The sequence below is a fragment of the Schistocerca piceifrons genome, chromosome 2 (genome assembly GCF_021461385.2).
Source record: "Schistocerca piceifrons isolate TAMUIC-IGC-003096 chromosome 2, iqSchPice1.1, whole genome shotgun sequence".
In the NCBI taxonomy this organism is placed as follows: Eukaryota; Metazoa; Arthropoda; class Insecta; order Orthoptera; family Acrididae; genus Schistocerca; species Schistocerca piceifrons.
Genome location: NC_060139.1, coordinates 357,391,345 through 357,407,851, shown reverse-complemented (window position 1 = coordinate 357,407,851; position 16,507 = coordinate 357,391,345). Strand labels below are relative to the sequence as shown.

The 16,507-nt window shown below is 40.0% G+C and overlaps 1 protein-coding gene across 2 annotated transcripts in view; it reads right to left on the bottom strand.

Moving 5' to 3' along the window:
• Window positions 1–11,544: 11,544 nt before the first annotated feature.
• LOC124777746 (dynein axonemal assembly factor 5) overlaps window positions 11,545–16,507 on the bottom strand; it is a 98,700-nt gene continuing 93,737 nt past the window's right edge. For both annotated transcript variants that reach the window (XM_047253247.1, XM_047253248.1), the window contains one exon: window positions 11,545–11,718. In XM_047253247.1, the coding sequence (XP_047109203.1) occupies window positions 11,573–11,718 (146 nt within the window). In that variant the 3' untranslated portion in view covers window positions 11,545–11,572. The remainder of the gene's footprint in view (window positions 11,719–16,507) is intronic.

Sequence of the window (16,507 nt, the reverse complement as noted above, 5' to 3'; positions counted from 1 at the left end):
AGTCGTTTGGTGCTCCCTCCATTTGCAGGTAGAATAGGAAAGGAAAGCACTAGTAATGGCACAAGATACCTTCTGCCATGCAACAAATGGTGGCTTCTGGAGCAAGTATGTAGATGTAGATGACCCCTCGAAAAGGGAACAGAAGGACAGTTCCCAGAAGTGATTAGGAAAAGCTGTATCAAAAATAACCTATATTCCCCTCACACTGCAGTAACGTCTATGTAGCAAGCATTTCAGGATACCCTTGGAATGGATCATTGTACTACAATAATTAAGACTGGGTGTCAATACAGTCACTGTCAATACACATATCCCACAGTTGGATGGAATGTTATAATTGCAAAATGGGAAAGTCAGAAGGAAATAAATGAAAATTTCTGTATTCTCAAGGAAATCAAGGGTATATAAATTTCATATCAGTACTGAAAGAAGCTGAAAATAGCTCCCCTATGAAACAACAACATAGACAAAGACCAGACAGTTGTCTAGCGGAACATAAAGACTGCTTCAGAGTTATAGAACAGAGAAGATTAGCACAGCTGGAGTACAGAAAGACACCAATGTCAGAAAATGTTTTATAACCCAAATAGAAAGAAATAAAAAACAGTTCGAATGCACACATGAGGGAAAGCTGGCTTTCGATACACCAGGTACCAAAATGACAGGGGTCTGGCAAAAGATTAGATATTACAGAAGTAGGAACTAAAAATCAATTGGTTGGAGCTGTTTATGAACAGCTGTATCAGCCATGATTCATAACAACTATGTTTACTTTCATGGGACTGAAATAGCATGAACTGTGTATCTCTTAGACAGAGTGATAATTGATTAATGCTTTTAAAATTTATCCAATACAGCAACAGCTAACAATGGAATACATTACAAAACAATCTGAGGCACTTTCCATACCAAGTAGGTTATACAATGAAACACAAATGAGTGGTTGAGTGCTGCACACTTTGTATAGGACTCTACTGAGATAATTCTTGGATTGTGTAGGCATATTTTATGGTGAAAGACAAGAAGTTTGATATCCAAGTTGGACAGACTTCAGACACCTGTGTTTGAATCTGTAGTGGAGACATGTGATCCACACCTACAAATACTATCCTTGCTGAGGCAGGAGAACAACCATTATTAGGAAGGAAAAATTTAGGAATATATTTGTGTTGCAATGAATGTCACTGACAGGACAGCCTTTCATCATCATGAGATTATTTAAGAATCTGACAGACACTGAAAAATGTAAATACTGCACTGGTAAATGTGGAAAGAAAGTAATTATGAAATCACTGGAGTGGTGGGCTTTGTATGAAAATAAACTACAGAAATATGAAATCTTACCAGCTACAGTCACCTCCTGAGATGTAAACATATTATTCTTCGATAATATGATTCAATATAACGATTCTCAAACCTTGAAGAATGAGATCAGAGTTTTGCTCAATACTATCTTCCACAATTCAGTCAAAATTTATATGGATGGACCAAAGACTGTTGATGATGACAAAGCAGGATGCACAATATACGAGCCTGTACAAAATTTTCATGTGCTATATTCTCTACCTAATTATGTGACAGTCTACTCTGTGAAAGCTTCTAAAATTAGGGAAGCAGTAAAACATGGCAGATCTTCCATACAAAGCAGTATGATGATTTTACCCAATACCCTGAGTGTACTGAAGAGCCTTATAAACCAGCATGGAATGAAGTATGTTTGCCCGTAATTATAGAAATTATTAAAGATATTGCTACAGATAAGCAAGCAGGGATAGTAATAAATTTCTTGTGGATTCAAGCGCACAGTGGCATCTTTCATAATGACACTGGGGATAGCTTAGCTAAATGACCAATGAACTTCAGTGAAATTCTAAATGATATTTCTCCTTACCAATAAATGTTGAGCTTAAACAATCTAAAGTAAGAAACAACTGACAAACACAGCAAGATTTGACTAAGATCTGGAAAGGGTTGCATTATGGTGAGGTGGAGCCTAAAATATCATCATCTGAATTGTTTACTATCTAGAGACTGTCCGCCCCTGGTAGCTGAGTGGTCAGCGCGACAGAATGTCAATCCTAAGGGCCCAGGTTCAATTCCTGGCTGGGTCGGAGATTTTCTCTGCTCAGGGACTGGGTGTTGTGTTGTCCTCATCAACACCATTTCATCCCCACTGATGCGCAAGTCGCCGAAGTGGCGTCAAATTGAAAGACTTGCATCCGGCGAATGGTCTACTTAACGGGAGGCCCTAGTCATACGACACCTAGAGATTCTGTGCTTATGAAGTTTTGTACAACTTTATTTTTTAAATTCATTAATGATACAATTACTTTATAAATATTTTTAGTAGTGTCATATTTTACTCATTTATTCATGTCTTCACTAGTTTTTCTATAAATGGCACTTAATGAAATGCATAGTAAGATAACCATGAATGACATTCTGCAAATGTTACGGATAGCTTTATGGCGATGGCCAAATGCCAGTAAAGGAAAGAAAAAATGTTTTACCAGAAGTTGACAGTCCAAAAAGTATATCTTTATGTTCAGTAATTAACATCTTAGATATTAACTTTATCCGGCTAGTACAGAAGTTTTCTGGACTAATATGTAGTTGCAGTTTGTGTCCAAGGACAACTAATGACACACTGTTTTAAGATGATGCATTACTTTAAACTCTCTAAATATCTATGCATGCGACAAGGAAGTACTTATTATTCTCAAGTCTCAACAGTTACGTTTGTTGTCGTTTTTCACCAGGTCAAAAGTACATGACCATGTCAATCATATCATTGCCTTTAAAGAATCCAAACTGTATTTCTAGTAGTAGTGTATTTCTCTTGCACTGCCATGAGTATTCTGTACAGATATGAAAGCAATATTACCATTCTATACAATTCAGTAAGCATTACATTCTACAAATTGGTTCTTCTGTCACTGGCTGGTTGAACAACTGTGGTTGTTGTACGGCATTAATTTATTTAGTTGTCCAGTTAGCTCTTCTGAATTCTTGTATTGTGGAATAGCTGCCAGAAAATAGGTCCAGTTACTTCAATTATTTGATTTCTTGCACTGTGGCCTGCCTGTTGATCAACAGTAAACCACATCATTCTCGTGGAACCAGCTAGCTAGACATAGGGGCACACAGAAAACCCATGACCTCAGACATGCAATGTGCAACCATGATCTAGCCATAGGCAAAAGCAATGCTATCACAAAAATTGCCCCATCCTTCAATATACTGTTTTGCTGAAGGCCAGTACAAGATCTGATGTATGTACTCACACACACACACACACACACGCACACGCTCACGCTCATACTCACACACACACACACACACACACACACACACACACACACACACTCTCTCTCTGTCAATGGGTTCATCATAAGAGGCAACTGAGCAGATAAGTTCAGGCAACCTTCCTGCCTTTATAGGAGAAATATTCTTTTATTTATGTTATAACTGTTTTGTAGATGTATGTATGGAAACAACTCACTTGGATGTGGAAGCAGTTAGTAGATTTTAAATCTGTACAGAGTATAACATTACAAAAAAAACAGTCTCAAGTAATTAATAAAACACAAATTATACATGCGGGAAAATGCTATTTAGAATATGGGAAAAATTTTGTAAATGGAAAAATTGCATTTTAGCACTACAATGAAATTTTATATCACATCAAAATGTGAAACAAACAATAGACTCTTTCAAAGGCTTAGTTATGGTAGTGGCAGATACATGGTACTGTCTTGGTATTCAAACTATGATATGTTATGTTACTTACACTGTCTTTGTTTGTCAAGTGTCTTCTACAATGTACCTGTGTGTGATGTTCTTGGCTCTGAAAAAAATCAGCTAACAAGACTGCATTGGACAGATTAATTGTTTTTATTGAATGAACTTAAAGAAACAACATAATTCAAATACAGACACTATTATTGTGGTTCTGATGCTGTCTATATGTTGATTTTTCCTTTTCTTCAAAACAAAGTTAAAGAGGTTACTTTGTGATCACATGTTCTAACAAATTCCTTTGGCAGTAGGAAAGCACAATGTTACACTGACACAGCTGATGCAGCGACCTCCGAGAAGAGATTCATTCATTAAGAATGATGTCATAATAGCCATGACAATCCATAGGAAGAGCTGCTTTGAGTCATTCTAAATGATCCAATTTAGCTTCCCTGATCTTCAGTCTTTTTCAGCATCTCTAAATGACCTTCTTCAAGAATTCTTCTAGAGTTTTTTGGAGATTATTGCCAGTCTTTGTTGAAAGTGCACTTTTAATAACAATGCCATCCAGACAATACCGTATCCCTTCATGGTCTGTTCTGGTACGCTCATTTTTTTCTTACTGCTCTTTTGTGTCAAATTGAATCATACAGCCACAATCTTTGCTGCAGACTTTTTCTCGCCTCTTTAAATATCGTACCATACTGAATAAGTTTGCACTCAATGGAACCCTTAACTGAGTCACATTCCATATGAGCATGACCTTTTTCCAAAAACTTATGTGTAATCAATACCCCCGTGTCAAATGCTAATCTTAAAAGAGCTTTTGGTAATATCATGTTTATATTCTGGCAAATGCAGCCCTCATAATACAAAATGACTTGGACGCGATTTTCCTTATTTGTTATGAACAAGGGAGCCATTGCAGTCAAGGCAAAAATTGATGCAACTAGTTCACTTTGTCTTGTAATTAGACAAGACAGTGGGTTTTTCAGCCATGGAGGAACTATAACAACTACTAACACAAATTACACAATGCTATCATGAGCTAACGGCAGAAATATTACAGGCAGTGCAAGCCTTAGTGAGTGTAACATGTATGTCTCCCATGCACACAAGCCTATGGCATTTCCACCAATTAACAAAGTGAAGAATGGGATATTTACAGTAAAATTTTATAGCTTGCTGAATTTCAGAAACACAAAGATAAAAAGCCATGTTCTTGCCAGGAGATCCTGTACTGTAACACCTAATACAGAAACCAGAGTTGTTAATGAATCTGGCAGGATTTCAAGTTGTCTAGATTATTATCTTTACTGGAAGAATGTTTTTCAGTGAAGAGATTACTTATCGCTGCCATGTTAATTCTGCCAGCGGAAAAAGGGCCCCAATGAATCTTGTGTGGATTGGGCCATAAACCTACGTGGATTAACTAGGAATTGCAATTTCAGATGTATGTTTGGGCAGAATTACACAGACTTTCTAACAAGGGACATTATAGTGTGTCTTACCACTGAATCAGAAGTGAGAAACACATTGTGAGAGTCAGATCCGTCTCAGAAGTAATGCGAATAGCTAAAGTTTATGAAACTGTGCACGCAGCCCAAAGTTTGTTTATGGTGGAAGAAGACATAGCGACAGCCAGCTTTCAACATCTTATGTGTTCCAGGGCCCTGACAGCCTAATAAAAATACACTAGCAACAATGAACCACGTTGGTGGCAGTGCCAGGGCCTGACTGTAGGCTACAGCCCCGCAGCGGGGTGACCATGTTGCTGACCTGGCTCGGCTACATGTCCAACCTCACCGCACTCCTTCACAATTGTTGCTCCCATCGTTGGTACATGTTGTCAGTGAGGTCTCTTCATTTAAGGTGAGCACCCCAGTGTGGACCCATGAGATCAACAAGATGATCTCCATCCACTGTGTGTCCATAATGTATGCAGTGGTTTCTGTCTGCAGCATATGTGCTGCTACCAAAATCAAGTTTACCTCTTCCATCCTGGTCAGCAGCTGCCTGTTTCTCCACTCTTAGTGGATTCTCTGGCCCCATAGTGAATCTTGCATCCCCCATAGAGCCTGCCTTCCACAGTGATGCTTATTGATGTTGAATCACTGCCTTTCTGGTGGTAGTATCTCTGGACCATGCGGCATCTGCAACTTCTCACCCAGTGGCCATTACAGGATGGGAGTTAAAGGGTAAGGAAGAGATGTAATGGCACTGCCTGATGTACTACTGACATCAAATAGCTAGCAGAACATTACTGTCATCCACTCTGGCACTATTACCCAGAGGGTCATCAGGAGTCGCCTCTGATGGGACCACACCAGAATCTGGCATATAAGCTGGTCAAGGGTTGTTCTCTGTCAGCTGTGATGCGATCTGTGGTATGTGAGGCAAGTGTGTTACCAATATGTCTCTTATGCTAATACTGTGGACTCTGTTATAGGTGGTACTTTGATATGGTGAGGAATGGACTTTACTTTGCTTTGCTTTGGAATACAGACTTAAGTTAGCTTGCATTTTCTCTGAGGAGCATTCTGCATTTATTTCTTGTTGTAAATAAATTGAGCCAAGTTACTTCTAGTTTCATGTGTAACTCACCTTTAGTAAAAGTTCCTCTTGCCTGTAAATATGGAGCTAATTTGATGGCCTGCAAGTACATGTTAGACACTCAGTAGAGCTTTTGCTGAACATCTTCCTGATCTTCATCTTTTTGCAGTCTTTCCTGCATTTTCTGGTCTATGTGCTGCTTACAGACACCTTTACTCAAGTTTACAAACTTATAATTGTCAGAAAAATCGATTTTTTCCTTTTTTTTGGGGTGGGGGGTGGAGGGATGGGTTAACCCTTTAAATGCTCTAAATGTGTTAATGTGCGGGCCTTTGTACCTGTCCCTGTGTGCTCTGAACATGTTTACACGCGCCACCAGTCCTTCTACCTGGTACACAGGGACAGGTACAAAGGCGCGTGCGTAAACATATCCAGAGCAGTTACAGGGTTAAGATAAGATTAATATTGCTTTTTCCCAGTCTGTACAGTTGTAATATGGGTAGGGCAACAGGTTCAAGGTACAGCTTGAAGAGGGATTTTTTGCAATAATGCAATGACAGGTTTGGAGGGAAGTCCTGATATTCTTTCATAAATGTTTTCTCATCATTTTTCTTCACTTATTTTAATCAATAATTCGACTTCCTGAATCAGGGCTCATCCCCTATGTGAAACAATATAGCCAATATCGGGCAGTCAATCATGTAACTGCAAGAGTATTGAAATACATTTTCTGTATTATTTGTTTTCCCATCTCATTTATAAAATGTAAAATCACTCTGCCTTTTCTTCTGGATTTCGTTAGAATTATGTTCACATGGCTGATTAGTCAAATACTTCTCTAAGCCCAGAATGTCTTAAGCACTGCATTTTGGGGTTTCTTGGCTAAAGCCACTGAAGTTTCTTGTAAATCAGCTTAACCTTTTAAGTGGGCATCACGGATATATCCGTCCATGCTCTGCTATTGCACAGTGGGTTCGACGGATATATCCGTCCACTGCGTTCCGTGGCTAGTAGCTAGTGGGAATGACGAGTTATTGGCCTGCCGTTGACACTGTGGTATTAGTTGAGCTTCGTCCACTAGATGGCAGCTCTTGTCACGCAACACAGCGTGTTCTAGGCTAGTTATAACATTGTCCACCCGAGCGCGCATCGAGAAAATGCGTCCTGTGAAGCAGCCGCAAAAGCGCGCCTTTGTCATCTGTATTTACCGCAGTGTTAGTGAGTGATCTTTGGTAATGGCGAAAAGAAGTCGTTTATCAAATTCGGAGATTGAGAAGCAGCTTTTAGAAAGTGACGATAATTTCAGTGACAGTTCTGAAAGTTTTCAAGATACAGATGTTGAGGCTAGTGAAAGTGACTTCGATTCAGAAACATCTGACGACGAGACACTACTGCAGAAGACGGTACCTAGTGAATTTGTACGTGCTAGTTCAGTTCGTATTCAATATTTGTTCAGTGGTAATAATGGTACAGTTGTGCCTCTAAAACAAAATGATGTGATGAGTTGTTTTATGTGTTTTGTGGATGATGCTTTGTGCACAATGATAGCTGAACAGACGTACTTATATGCAGAACAGTTCATAGCTTCTCATCCCAATTTAGCAGCACACTCCAGGGTTCACAGTTGGGAGAATACTACACGCGACGAGGTAAAAACACTTATTGGAGTGCTTGTACTTCAAGGAATTCTTCACAAACCAGACCACACAATGTACTTTTAAAAGAGGGAATCAGTTGACACACCTTTCTTCAGGAAAGTGATGAGTGAAAAGCGGTTTCATCTTCTATTGAAATTCCTCCACTTTGCTGACAATACCTCATATGATCCACTAGGCACTATCAGCAGAAAACTATTCAAAATTCACCCCATTATGGAGCATCTGTGGCGTAAATTCAAATCACTGTACATTCCAGAAAGGAACACCACCGTTGACGAATCATTGTTGCTCTGGAAAGGATGGCTTGGATGGAAGCAATATATTCCATCAAAGCGTAGCAGATTTGGCATCAAGTTGTACGAACTCTGTGAAAGCAGTTCCGGGTATGTATGGGACTTTATTGTTTACACTGGAAAGGACACTAATTACGGTAGCCACTATCCAGACAAAAAAAATAACCTCTCAAATTGGTTTGGAGCTTGCACACTATCTACTCGGGAAAGGCCACTGTATATATATTGACAACTGGTACACCAGTACAGATTTGGTGGACAAACTAACCAGCAATAACACCGATGTTGTCGGCACAATGCGGCAAGACAGGAAGGGATTCCCTGACTTCGTAAAAAAGGAAAAACTGAAGAAAGGGGAGTACATAACAGGGTACAAAGGCAAGCAGATGGTAATTAAATGGAAAGACAAAAGAGACGTTGTTATGGTCAGCACCTTCCATGACGATACATTTGTAAATGTAAACTCGAAGAAGGGAATCGTTCAAAAGCCACAAGCTGTCGTTGGCTACAATAAGAATATGGGGGGCTGGGGGGGGGGGGGGGGGGGTGGGGGGTGGATAGGTGCGATTCTCAGTTACAAAACTACCAGGTGGCCAGAAGCAGGCTGAAAAAATACTATCAGAAGCTTTTCCGCCACTTGTTGGACATTGCACGCTACAATGCATACATTCTGTACAAGAAGCATGGTGGCGAACAAAGTAGAATGAGCTTCCTGAGTAGTCTTGGTGAACAGTTGACCATATCTCCACCACATCAAGGGACATCAGTAGGACGCCCACCTCGAACACCAAAAGAAACAAGCCTTACAGGCAGGCATTTTCCAGACCTTCTGCCACCCACAACGAAGAAAAGACCAACAAGGAGGTGTGTGGTGTGTACGAGAAAAGGCCTTCGCAAAGAGACTTCATACTGGTGTGCAGAATGCGAAGTTTCTTTGTGTGCAGCACCTTGTTTTAAAATGTTTCACACTGAAAACGATATGTAATATTGTGAAAATACAGTTTTGTTAACTTCTGCAATATATTTTATTCATTTCCACCCAATATCAATTTAAATTCAACAATGAAAATGTGAAGGAAAACGTGAGAACAGTGCACAGCACCACCGCGAACAGGCGCGCTGGCGTATATTACCCACTGTGGAAGAGGCGCGCGCACGCAAACTACCCACTTAACAGGTTAAGAAGACTGAAACGAAGCCAAAGTTCCTACTTGTACAATGATTACACTAACACTACTAACCTGTGTTATTGGATGATTCATAAAAAGTGATTGAGAACTCCACATGCAAAATTAATTCTTCTTCTGTGTAAAGAACTACTGTTCTTGCACGCTGTTCACTCTGCATTGACAGGAAAGCCTACAGTTAGGTGAATATTCTAAAAATCTTTGTCAGAAATGACTAAGGCATTTGGTTTTATATAATAATAAGTAACAGCCAAAGCAATAAAATAAAACAGGTGAGATACTACTAGGTTTTGTCGTGATAGTGGATCTCTGTTCATGAGAGAGTAATAATGTAAAAATTGTTTTACTGCTGTCAACAACTATCAGGAAGGAATATCTGCTGAAAGTTGAGAAACAATTTCTTCGTCGGTAAGGATTGTCTGGTGAAACACAATTGGTCACAGTGCGGGTTGTGGGGGGAGTAGCGACGCCATCTGTGCGTTCACGCACTCGACAGGTCAGTTGGCATCAAGCCGTGGTCGAGTGAATGTCGTACCTGCGCTAGTTTAGTTTTTGTGGCAGTTTGAAATGTGTGCTGCAATAGAAAACCCCGCCAAATGTGAAGTGCGTGCTGTCATAAGGTTTTTAACAGCCAAAGGATATTCTGCAGCAGCTATTCATCGTGAGCCTTGTGCCGTGTATGGACCAAGAGTTATGAGTGAAGGAGTTGTCCGTGAATGGGTACGTTTATTTAAAAGTGGACGAGAAAACGTTCATGATGAAGAGAGGAGTGGTAGACCATCATTGGTGACTGACGAACTCGTTCAGACAGTTGATGCAAAAGTTCGTGAAAATCGACGTTTCTCAATGTCGGAGTTGTCTACTGGTTTTCCACAGATTTCTAAGACTCTCTTGTACGAGATAGTGACAGCAAGATTGGGTTACCGTAAGTTCTGTGCACGATGGGTGCCCAAAATTCTTACCGACCACCACAAAACTCAAAGAATGGCCTCTGCATTAGACTTTCTGTCACGTTATGAGGACGAAGGAGAACCATTGTTAAACAGAATCGTGACCGGTGACGAAACCTGGATTAAGTACGTGAACCCTGAGACAAAAGAACAATCAAAGATGTGGGCACATTCAAATTCGCCTACCAAACCAAGAAAAGCCTCGCAAGATTTTTCTGCCAGAAAACTGATGGCAACGGTGTTTTGGGATGCCAAAGGGGTGTTGTTGGTTGAATTCATGGAACGTGGTACGACCATTAATCAAGACGTGTACTGTGAAACAATAAAAAAGTTACGACGGGCTATACAGAACAAACGCCGTGGTATGCTGACTTCCAGTATCGTTTTTTTGCACGATAACGCCCGTCCTCACTCTGCTCGCAGAACAACGGCCCTTCTTGAGTCCTTCAAGTGGGACGTTATCAACCATCCACCTTACAGCCCAGACGTGGCGCCAAGTGATTATCACCTCTTCATGCATTTGAAGAAATGGCTCGGGTCACAGCGGTTTGATGACGACGAAGAGCTCAAAGATGTGGTCACAGGCTGGCTCCAGGCACAAGCAGGTGATTTTTATACAGAAGGAATTTCAAAGCTTGTGAAGAGATACGATAAGTGCCTCAATCGCTATGGAGACTATGTAGAAAAATAGTGCAAAGATGTAGTTGTAAGATGTATATATTAAAATATTTTTATTTAACTTGGTGTATTATTTTAAATCAACCGGAGGTTACTTTCTGAACGGCCCTCGTAAAACTATAAACAACTGCTTTCAAACATGGAGATATACATAGCAAGCAATAACAATGTTCTGTGGTTGTGTGTACTTTTGCATTTATGTGAAATTGTTTACCACAGCCACAACACTCCAGTTAGGCAGTATTCTCACCTATTTTTGCCCGTGTTTGACTTATGCAGTATTGCTTCTGCTTCACTTTTTTTATTAACAATTTAAAAAATCCTCGTTCTGGTAATAGACAAGGAAATATTTTTATGGATATTACAAGCAAACAGTCCTCACTTTGAAACATTATTTCTTACAAAGGAGTTACCTACATAATATAATACATAAAATAATTATTGATTCCACTGTGTATAGCTTCAGCATTCTGCTTTAGAACTAATGTACATTGAGCATTGTTGTTTAATATTCATCAACTGGTACTTTCCAGTACAGGTATGTTAGTCAAATGATCGAGTAACTGTCTGCAAGCCTTCTCATTGCGGAAATTGTGCAGCATGGACTCTAATCTTCCCCGAAGTGTGCTCGGACTCAAATGTGACAAGTCCTTCAGTGCCCCTGAAATCACAGAAATGGGTGGTATGTCATTCATCATAAAAATTAAAATTATGGTCATGTGCCTTACAGATATATACCTGCATATTAGTGCCTGACACATTTGAGCAATCCATTGTGTGTGTGTGTGTGTGTGTGTGTGTGTGTGTGTGTGTGTGTAAATGCTGATAAGTAAAACAAGAACAAGAATATAAAATCATATTAGAACAATAGCATTTAGGCTAAGGCAGTGATTTTAACAATGAATAATTATATTAAGATGAGGTTAGCATGAACACAGAGATCCTTACATCTATTAAAGCAAGGGGTTAATTCTTTGAGAAATATATCCACTATCTTTCACTGGCTGGGAGATGTATGTCTGTAGAGACAGGGTTGACGCAAAACAAAAAAAAAAAGAAAGAGCATACTTCTGTCTAAGATCTCATGAAGACCTTAAAAAGATTCAAGTATGAACTCATCTAGAATGAAATTTTCACTCTACAGCGGAGTGTGTGTTGATATGAAACTTCCTGGCAGATTAAAACTGTGTGCTGGACCGAGACTCGAACTCGGGACCTTTGCCTTTTGTGGGCAAGTGCTATACCAACTGAGCTACCCAAGTACGACTCACGCCCCGTCCTCACAGCTTTACTTCTGCCAGTACCTCGTCTCCAACCTTCTAAACTTTACAGAAGCTCTCCTGTGAACCTGCAGAACTAGCACTCCTGAAAGAAAGGATATTGCAGAGACATGGCTTAGCCATAGCCTGGGGGATGTTTCTAGAATGAAGGAGAGCTTCTGTAAAGTTTGGAAGGTTGGAGACTAGGTACTGGCAGAATTCAAGCTGTGAGGACAGGGCGTGAGTCGTGCTTGGGTAGCTCAGTTGGTAGAGCACTTGCCCGCGAAAGGAATAGGTCCCGAGTTCGAGTCTCGGCCCGGCACACAGTTTTAATCTGCCAGGAAGTTTCATGAACTCATCTTTTTGTCTGTCCCCCTGCAATCCTATTACATTCACACCGAAAAGGAATAGGATATAAGGCATCAATAATGTGTATCAGGTCAGTGCAAAACTTGAAAACAGATTTCTTTCGAGAGGTAATAGGCTACTGTTATGGACATCTTTTCCCAAATACAAGTAAAACCAATGTTAGCATAAAAAAGTCTGATCAAAAAAGCCTCTCTGAGAACATGAACAAATTCATTCCAATACGAAATATTATATTAAAATGGGAATAGCTGAACAGAAAGTAGTGCTAGAAGATAAAAAATTACATTCCAGTTTTCCTAAAGGGAATGAGTTACACACAAAAACTTTGTCTTGCCATCAAAAATGGTACATGCAACCCAGAAATGTATTAGCACCAATACTGACATATTTGTAACAAAGTTCCCAAATTTATTGCCCTTCAGAAAATTTCATACACTCAAATTATTCTCAGGACCAAAAGCTGGCTGAAGTCGGAAGTAGCAATTCCATGGAATGTGCAGCTTGATTATAATTAAACTTTCAAAACGCTGTAGAAATAACACCACTGGTCAGAATGACATCAAATTGCAATGAAATATTATCGGAGAAGAGGGAAAACGTATGGCAGAAGAAAAAAAAAATAGTGTGAAAATTGATCAATGGATGGCGCTGTATGTGTCGGAATACGTAAATGAAAACACCTGTCATGCGCACGACACACTGGCACGTCTGTGACATTTGCCGTGACTGTCTCAATGCAGGATCGTGCTCTGCTTGTAAAGCTGTATTAAAAGAATGATGACTCTGGGCATGTCACTCTGCAGAAGTTCTGGACACTTAAGGGTTCGAAAAAAGGCGTTGGTCCGATGACTGCCTTGGGTCTGGAGAAAATGATTTGGAAATTTGAAAAGACGGGTTCCTTTGGTGTGCAACCTGGTAGAGGCAGGAAATGAATTGATTTGATGCCAATGGAAGCATTGGCCATAGCAATGCAGGAGGAGATGAGTGGCAGTGTGCAAACGTGTAGTGCACAGAGAACTACCCAAACGTTGGACACACCTGTGAGCACGGTGCGCAAATACCTACGAAACATCCTTTTTTGCCATCCATTCACAATTACCCATGTGCACAAGTTGCTTCATGTTTATCTGCCAGCAAGAGAGACCTTTGCTTTAGAATTTCTTGCTTGTAGGGAGGTGGTCAATGATTGGCTGTGGAAGATTTTGTGGACAGGCGAAATCCACTTCTATCTGACAGGATATGTCAAATACACAAAAAATCCACACACACATCAACCAGTACCACTTCATCCTGAAAAGGTCACTGTGTGGTGCAGGTTTACAGCATCATTTATCATAGGGCCATATTTTTTCGAAGAGACAGGTGCTTCTGGTCCTGTTACCTGTAAAGTCGCTAATAAGCGCTACGAGTGCCTTTTCTGCAAACCATATCATTCCAGCTCTCCAACAGCGTGGATGTGTGGATGGTATCATTTTTACGCAAGATGGCACACCTCTGCACATTGCAAATCCAGTTAAGCAGCAGCTGAAGCGCAATTTCGGAAATGCTAGAATTAATCAGCTGCCATTTCCCTACACCCTGGCTGTCCCGGTCACCTGATCTTAATCCATGTGACTTCTGGCTGTGGGGCTATCTGAAAGATATTGTGTTCAGTGTTCCAATTGCAAACTTAGCTGCACTGAACGCACACATTGCGCAACACATTCTGAATGTAACCCCGGAAACACTTTGATCAGTTGTGAAACATACTGTTTCCTGATTTGAAATTGTTGTAGAAAACGGTGGGCAGCATGTTGATCATGTTTTGCGACAGTCACACAGAAATAAATAATCTGATTTGATTTTGATTGATGCTTTTTATGTGGTTTTTGGCCTCAGGACAATTAAAAGCCGATTTTTCCCATCCGATGTGGTATGACCTTGCTGTGCTGGATGGGCTTACCGTATTTACTCGAATCTAAGCCGCACCTGAAAAATGAGACTCGAAATAAAGGGAAAAAAAATTTCCCGTAAGCCGCACCTGAAATCTGAGACTCAAAATTCAAGGGGAGAGAAAAGTTTTAGGCCGCACCTCCAAATCGAAACAAAGTTGGTCCATTCTAATATGAGACACAATTTAGGTATAATGAATGACGATACAGCTACAGTAGTTTGGTTCGAGTCGTAAGCTTAGCAGTTAAGCTTTACCACGTAGCCATTGCTATGCGTCAGGCGCTCCGTCCGTATTTATACGGGTACTCTTCCTTTTTCACGTGCTTCGTCTGGTTTGGATCGATTGCTTATTTTGCTTTGATCTTATAAGTGCCGTTTTCTTTGTTATAGGTGTTTACGTCACTCTAAGCTGAAAATGCATTACTGCGCTGTGTCATTCTGATAGTGCGTGTTTACGGCCTGTCGCCGCTCTCGGCATGGCTTACTTTTGTGCGCGCTACCGCCGCTTACAATTAAAAACAAGAGAGAGGAATCGTCTCATTAGCGAAACAATGGCAAGAGACTGCTATTTGTTGTTACTTACACTGCTGCTTTCTTTGATAATGATCAACAAGAACCAAATAATAGACTGCGTATGATAGAACATGTTCTGAACGAGAGTTAGGCGAAAATTTTTCCCCGTTTGAAAATCTTTGCGGCCGCTTCTTTAGTACATCAAATTCTGCACAGAAATTAGAGTCGTCTTAGATTTAAAAATCTAGTCAGTTGCCATGCTTCATTTCTGACTGTATCACTATTAGGCATAAGAATAATATATAAACATGACACGAGACGTATACTCTTACGCGTTTGCTGTTGTCTCTAGTTTCGTAGTTTATAAGGCAGACAGGATTTAAATGAGATAGCAGGAAACACGAAAGAATACATGGTAAAATGTTTACATTTGTATTACTCTTATGGTGAAGAGAATACTGCATGTGATTCACATTTCATCAGGTTCCTATTAGCAACCATCTCTTCTCACAGGTAGGAAAAAATTCAGAACTTAGAGTTGGCCATATTGACAAACATCTCAAACAGTCTTGCCAGTCGGATTTTCGTAGTACATTGAAATTCTGCTACATTCGAAGATGAACAATTCGGAATTTGTATTATTTCGTTGGATAATGTATGAAAATGCAGTGGTTGAAACTCGGGGCGGAGAAAAAAAGCTCGTCTTCCATCTTTTTTTTTTTTTTAAATTTATTTACTGACGCATTGGTTTTGGCGCCAATATTTACCTTTGTGCCTACAAAGCATGCTTGTGTACCGCTACATATATTCGACGGCAGAAGTTAGTTGTGGTGACACCTACCAACATTTTTCAGAACTTCCGCTTGCTTTGCACTCGATTCTAAGCCGCAGGCGGTTTTTTGGATTACAAAAACCGGAAAAAAAGTGCGGCTTAGATTCGAGTAAATACGGTACGTAACTAACAGTATCACGTCTTTACACCCATGCACTCTGAGTAGTACAGTTTGTTTAATGTCAGACATACACCTTAGGCATTGTTGTATGAATAATTTGACATTTTTAGTTGACCACTATTAAATTATGATGCTTACAGCACCATCTATTGCTACATTAACTATTTATTATACATTTTCCCCCTTCTCTGATAATATTTCGTTGCAAATTGACGTCATTTTGAGCAGTGGTGTTATTTCTACAGAGGTTTGAAAGTTTAACTTTAATTATAATCACCCTGTATATCGGAAAGACAGATTAGATTGCATAGGAAGGAAGAGTGTTCAATTGACAAAAACACCGTCTCTACTGAGGTTGAATTTTAGTGTGTATGTGAAGTTATCTGGACGCGTATAACAGACCTAGTTGAACTCAAGTTAATTG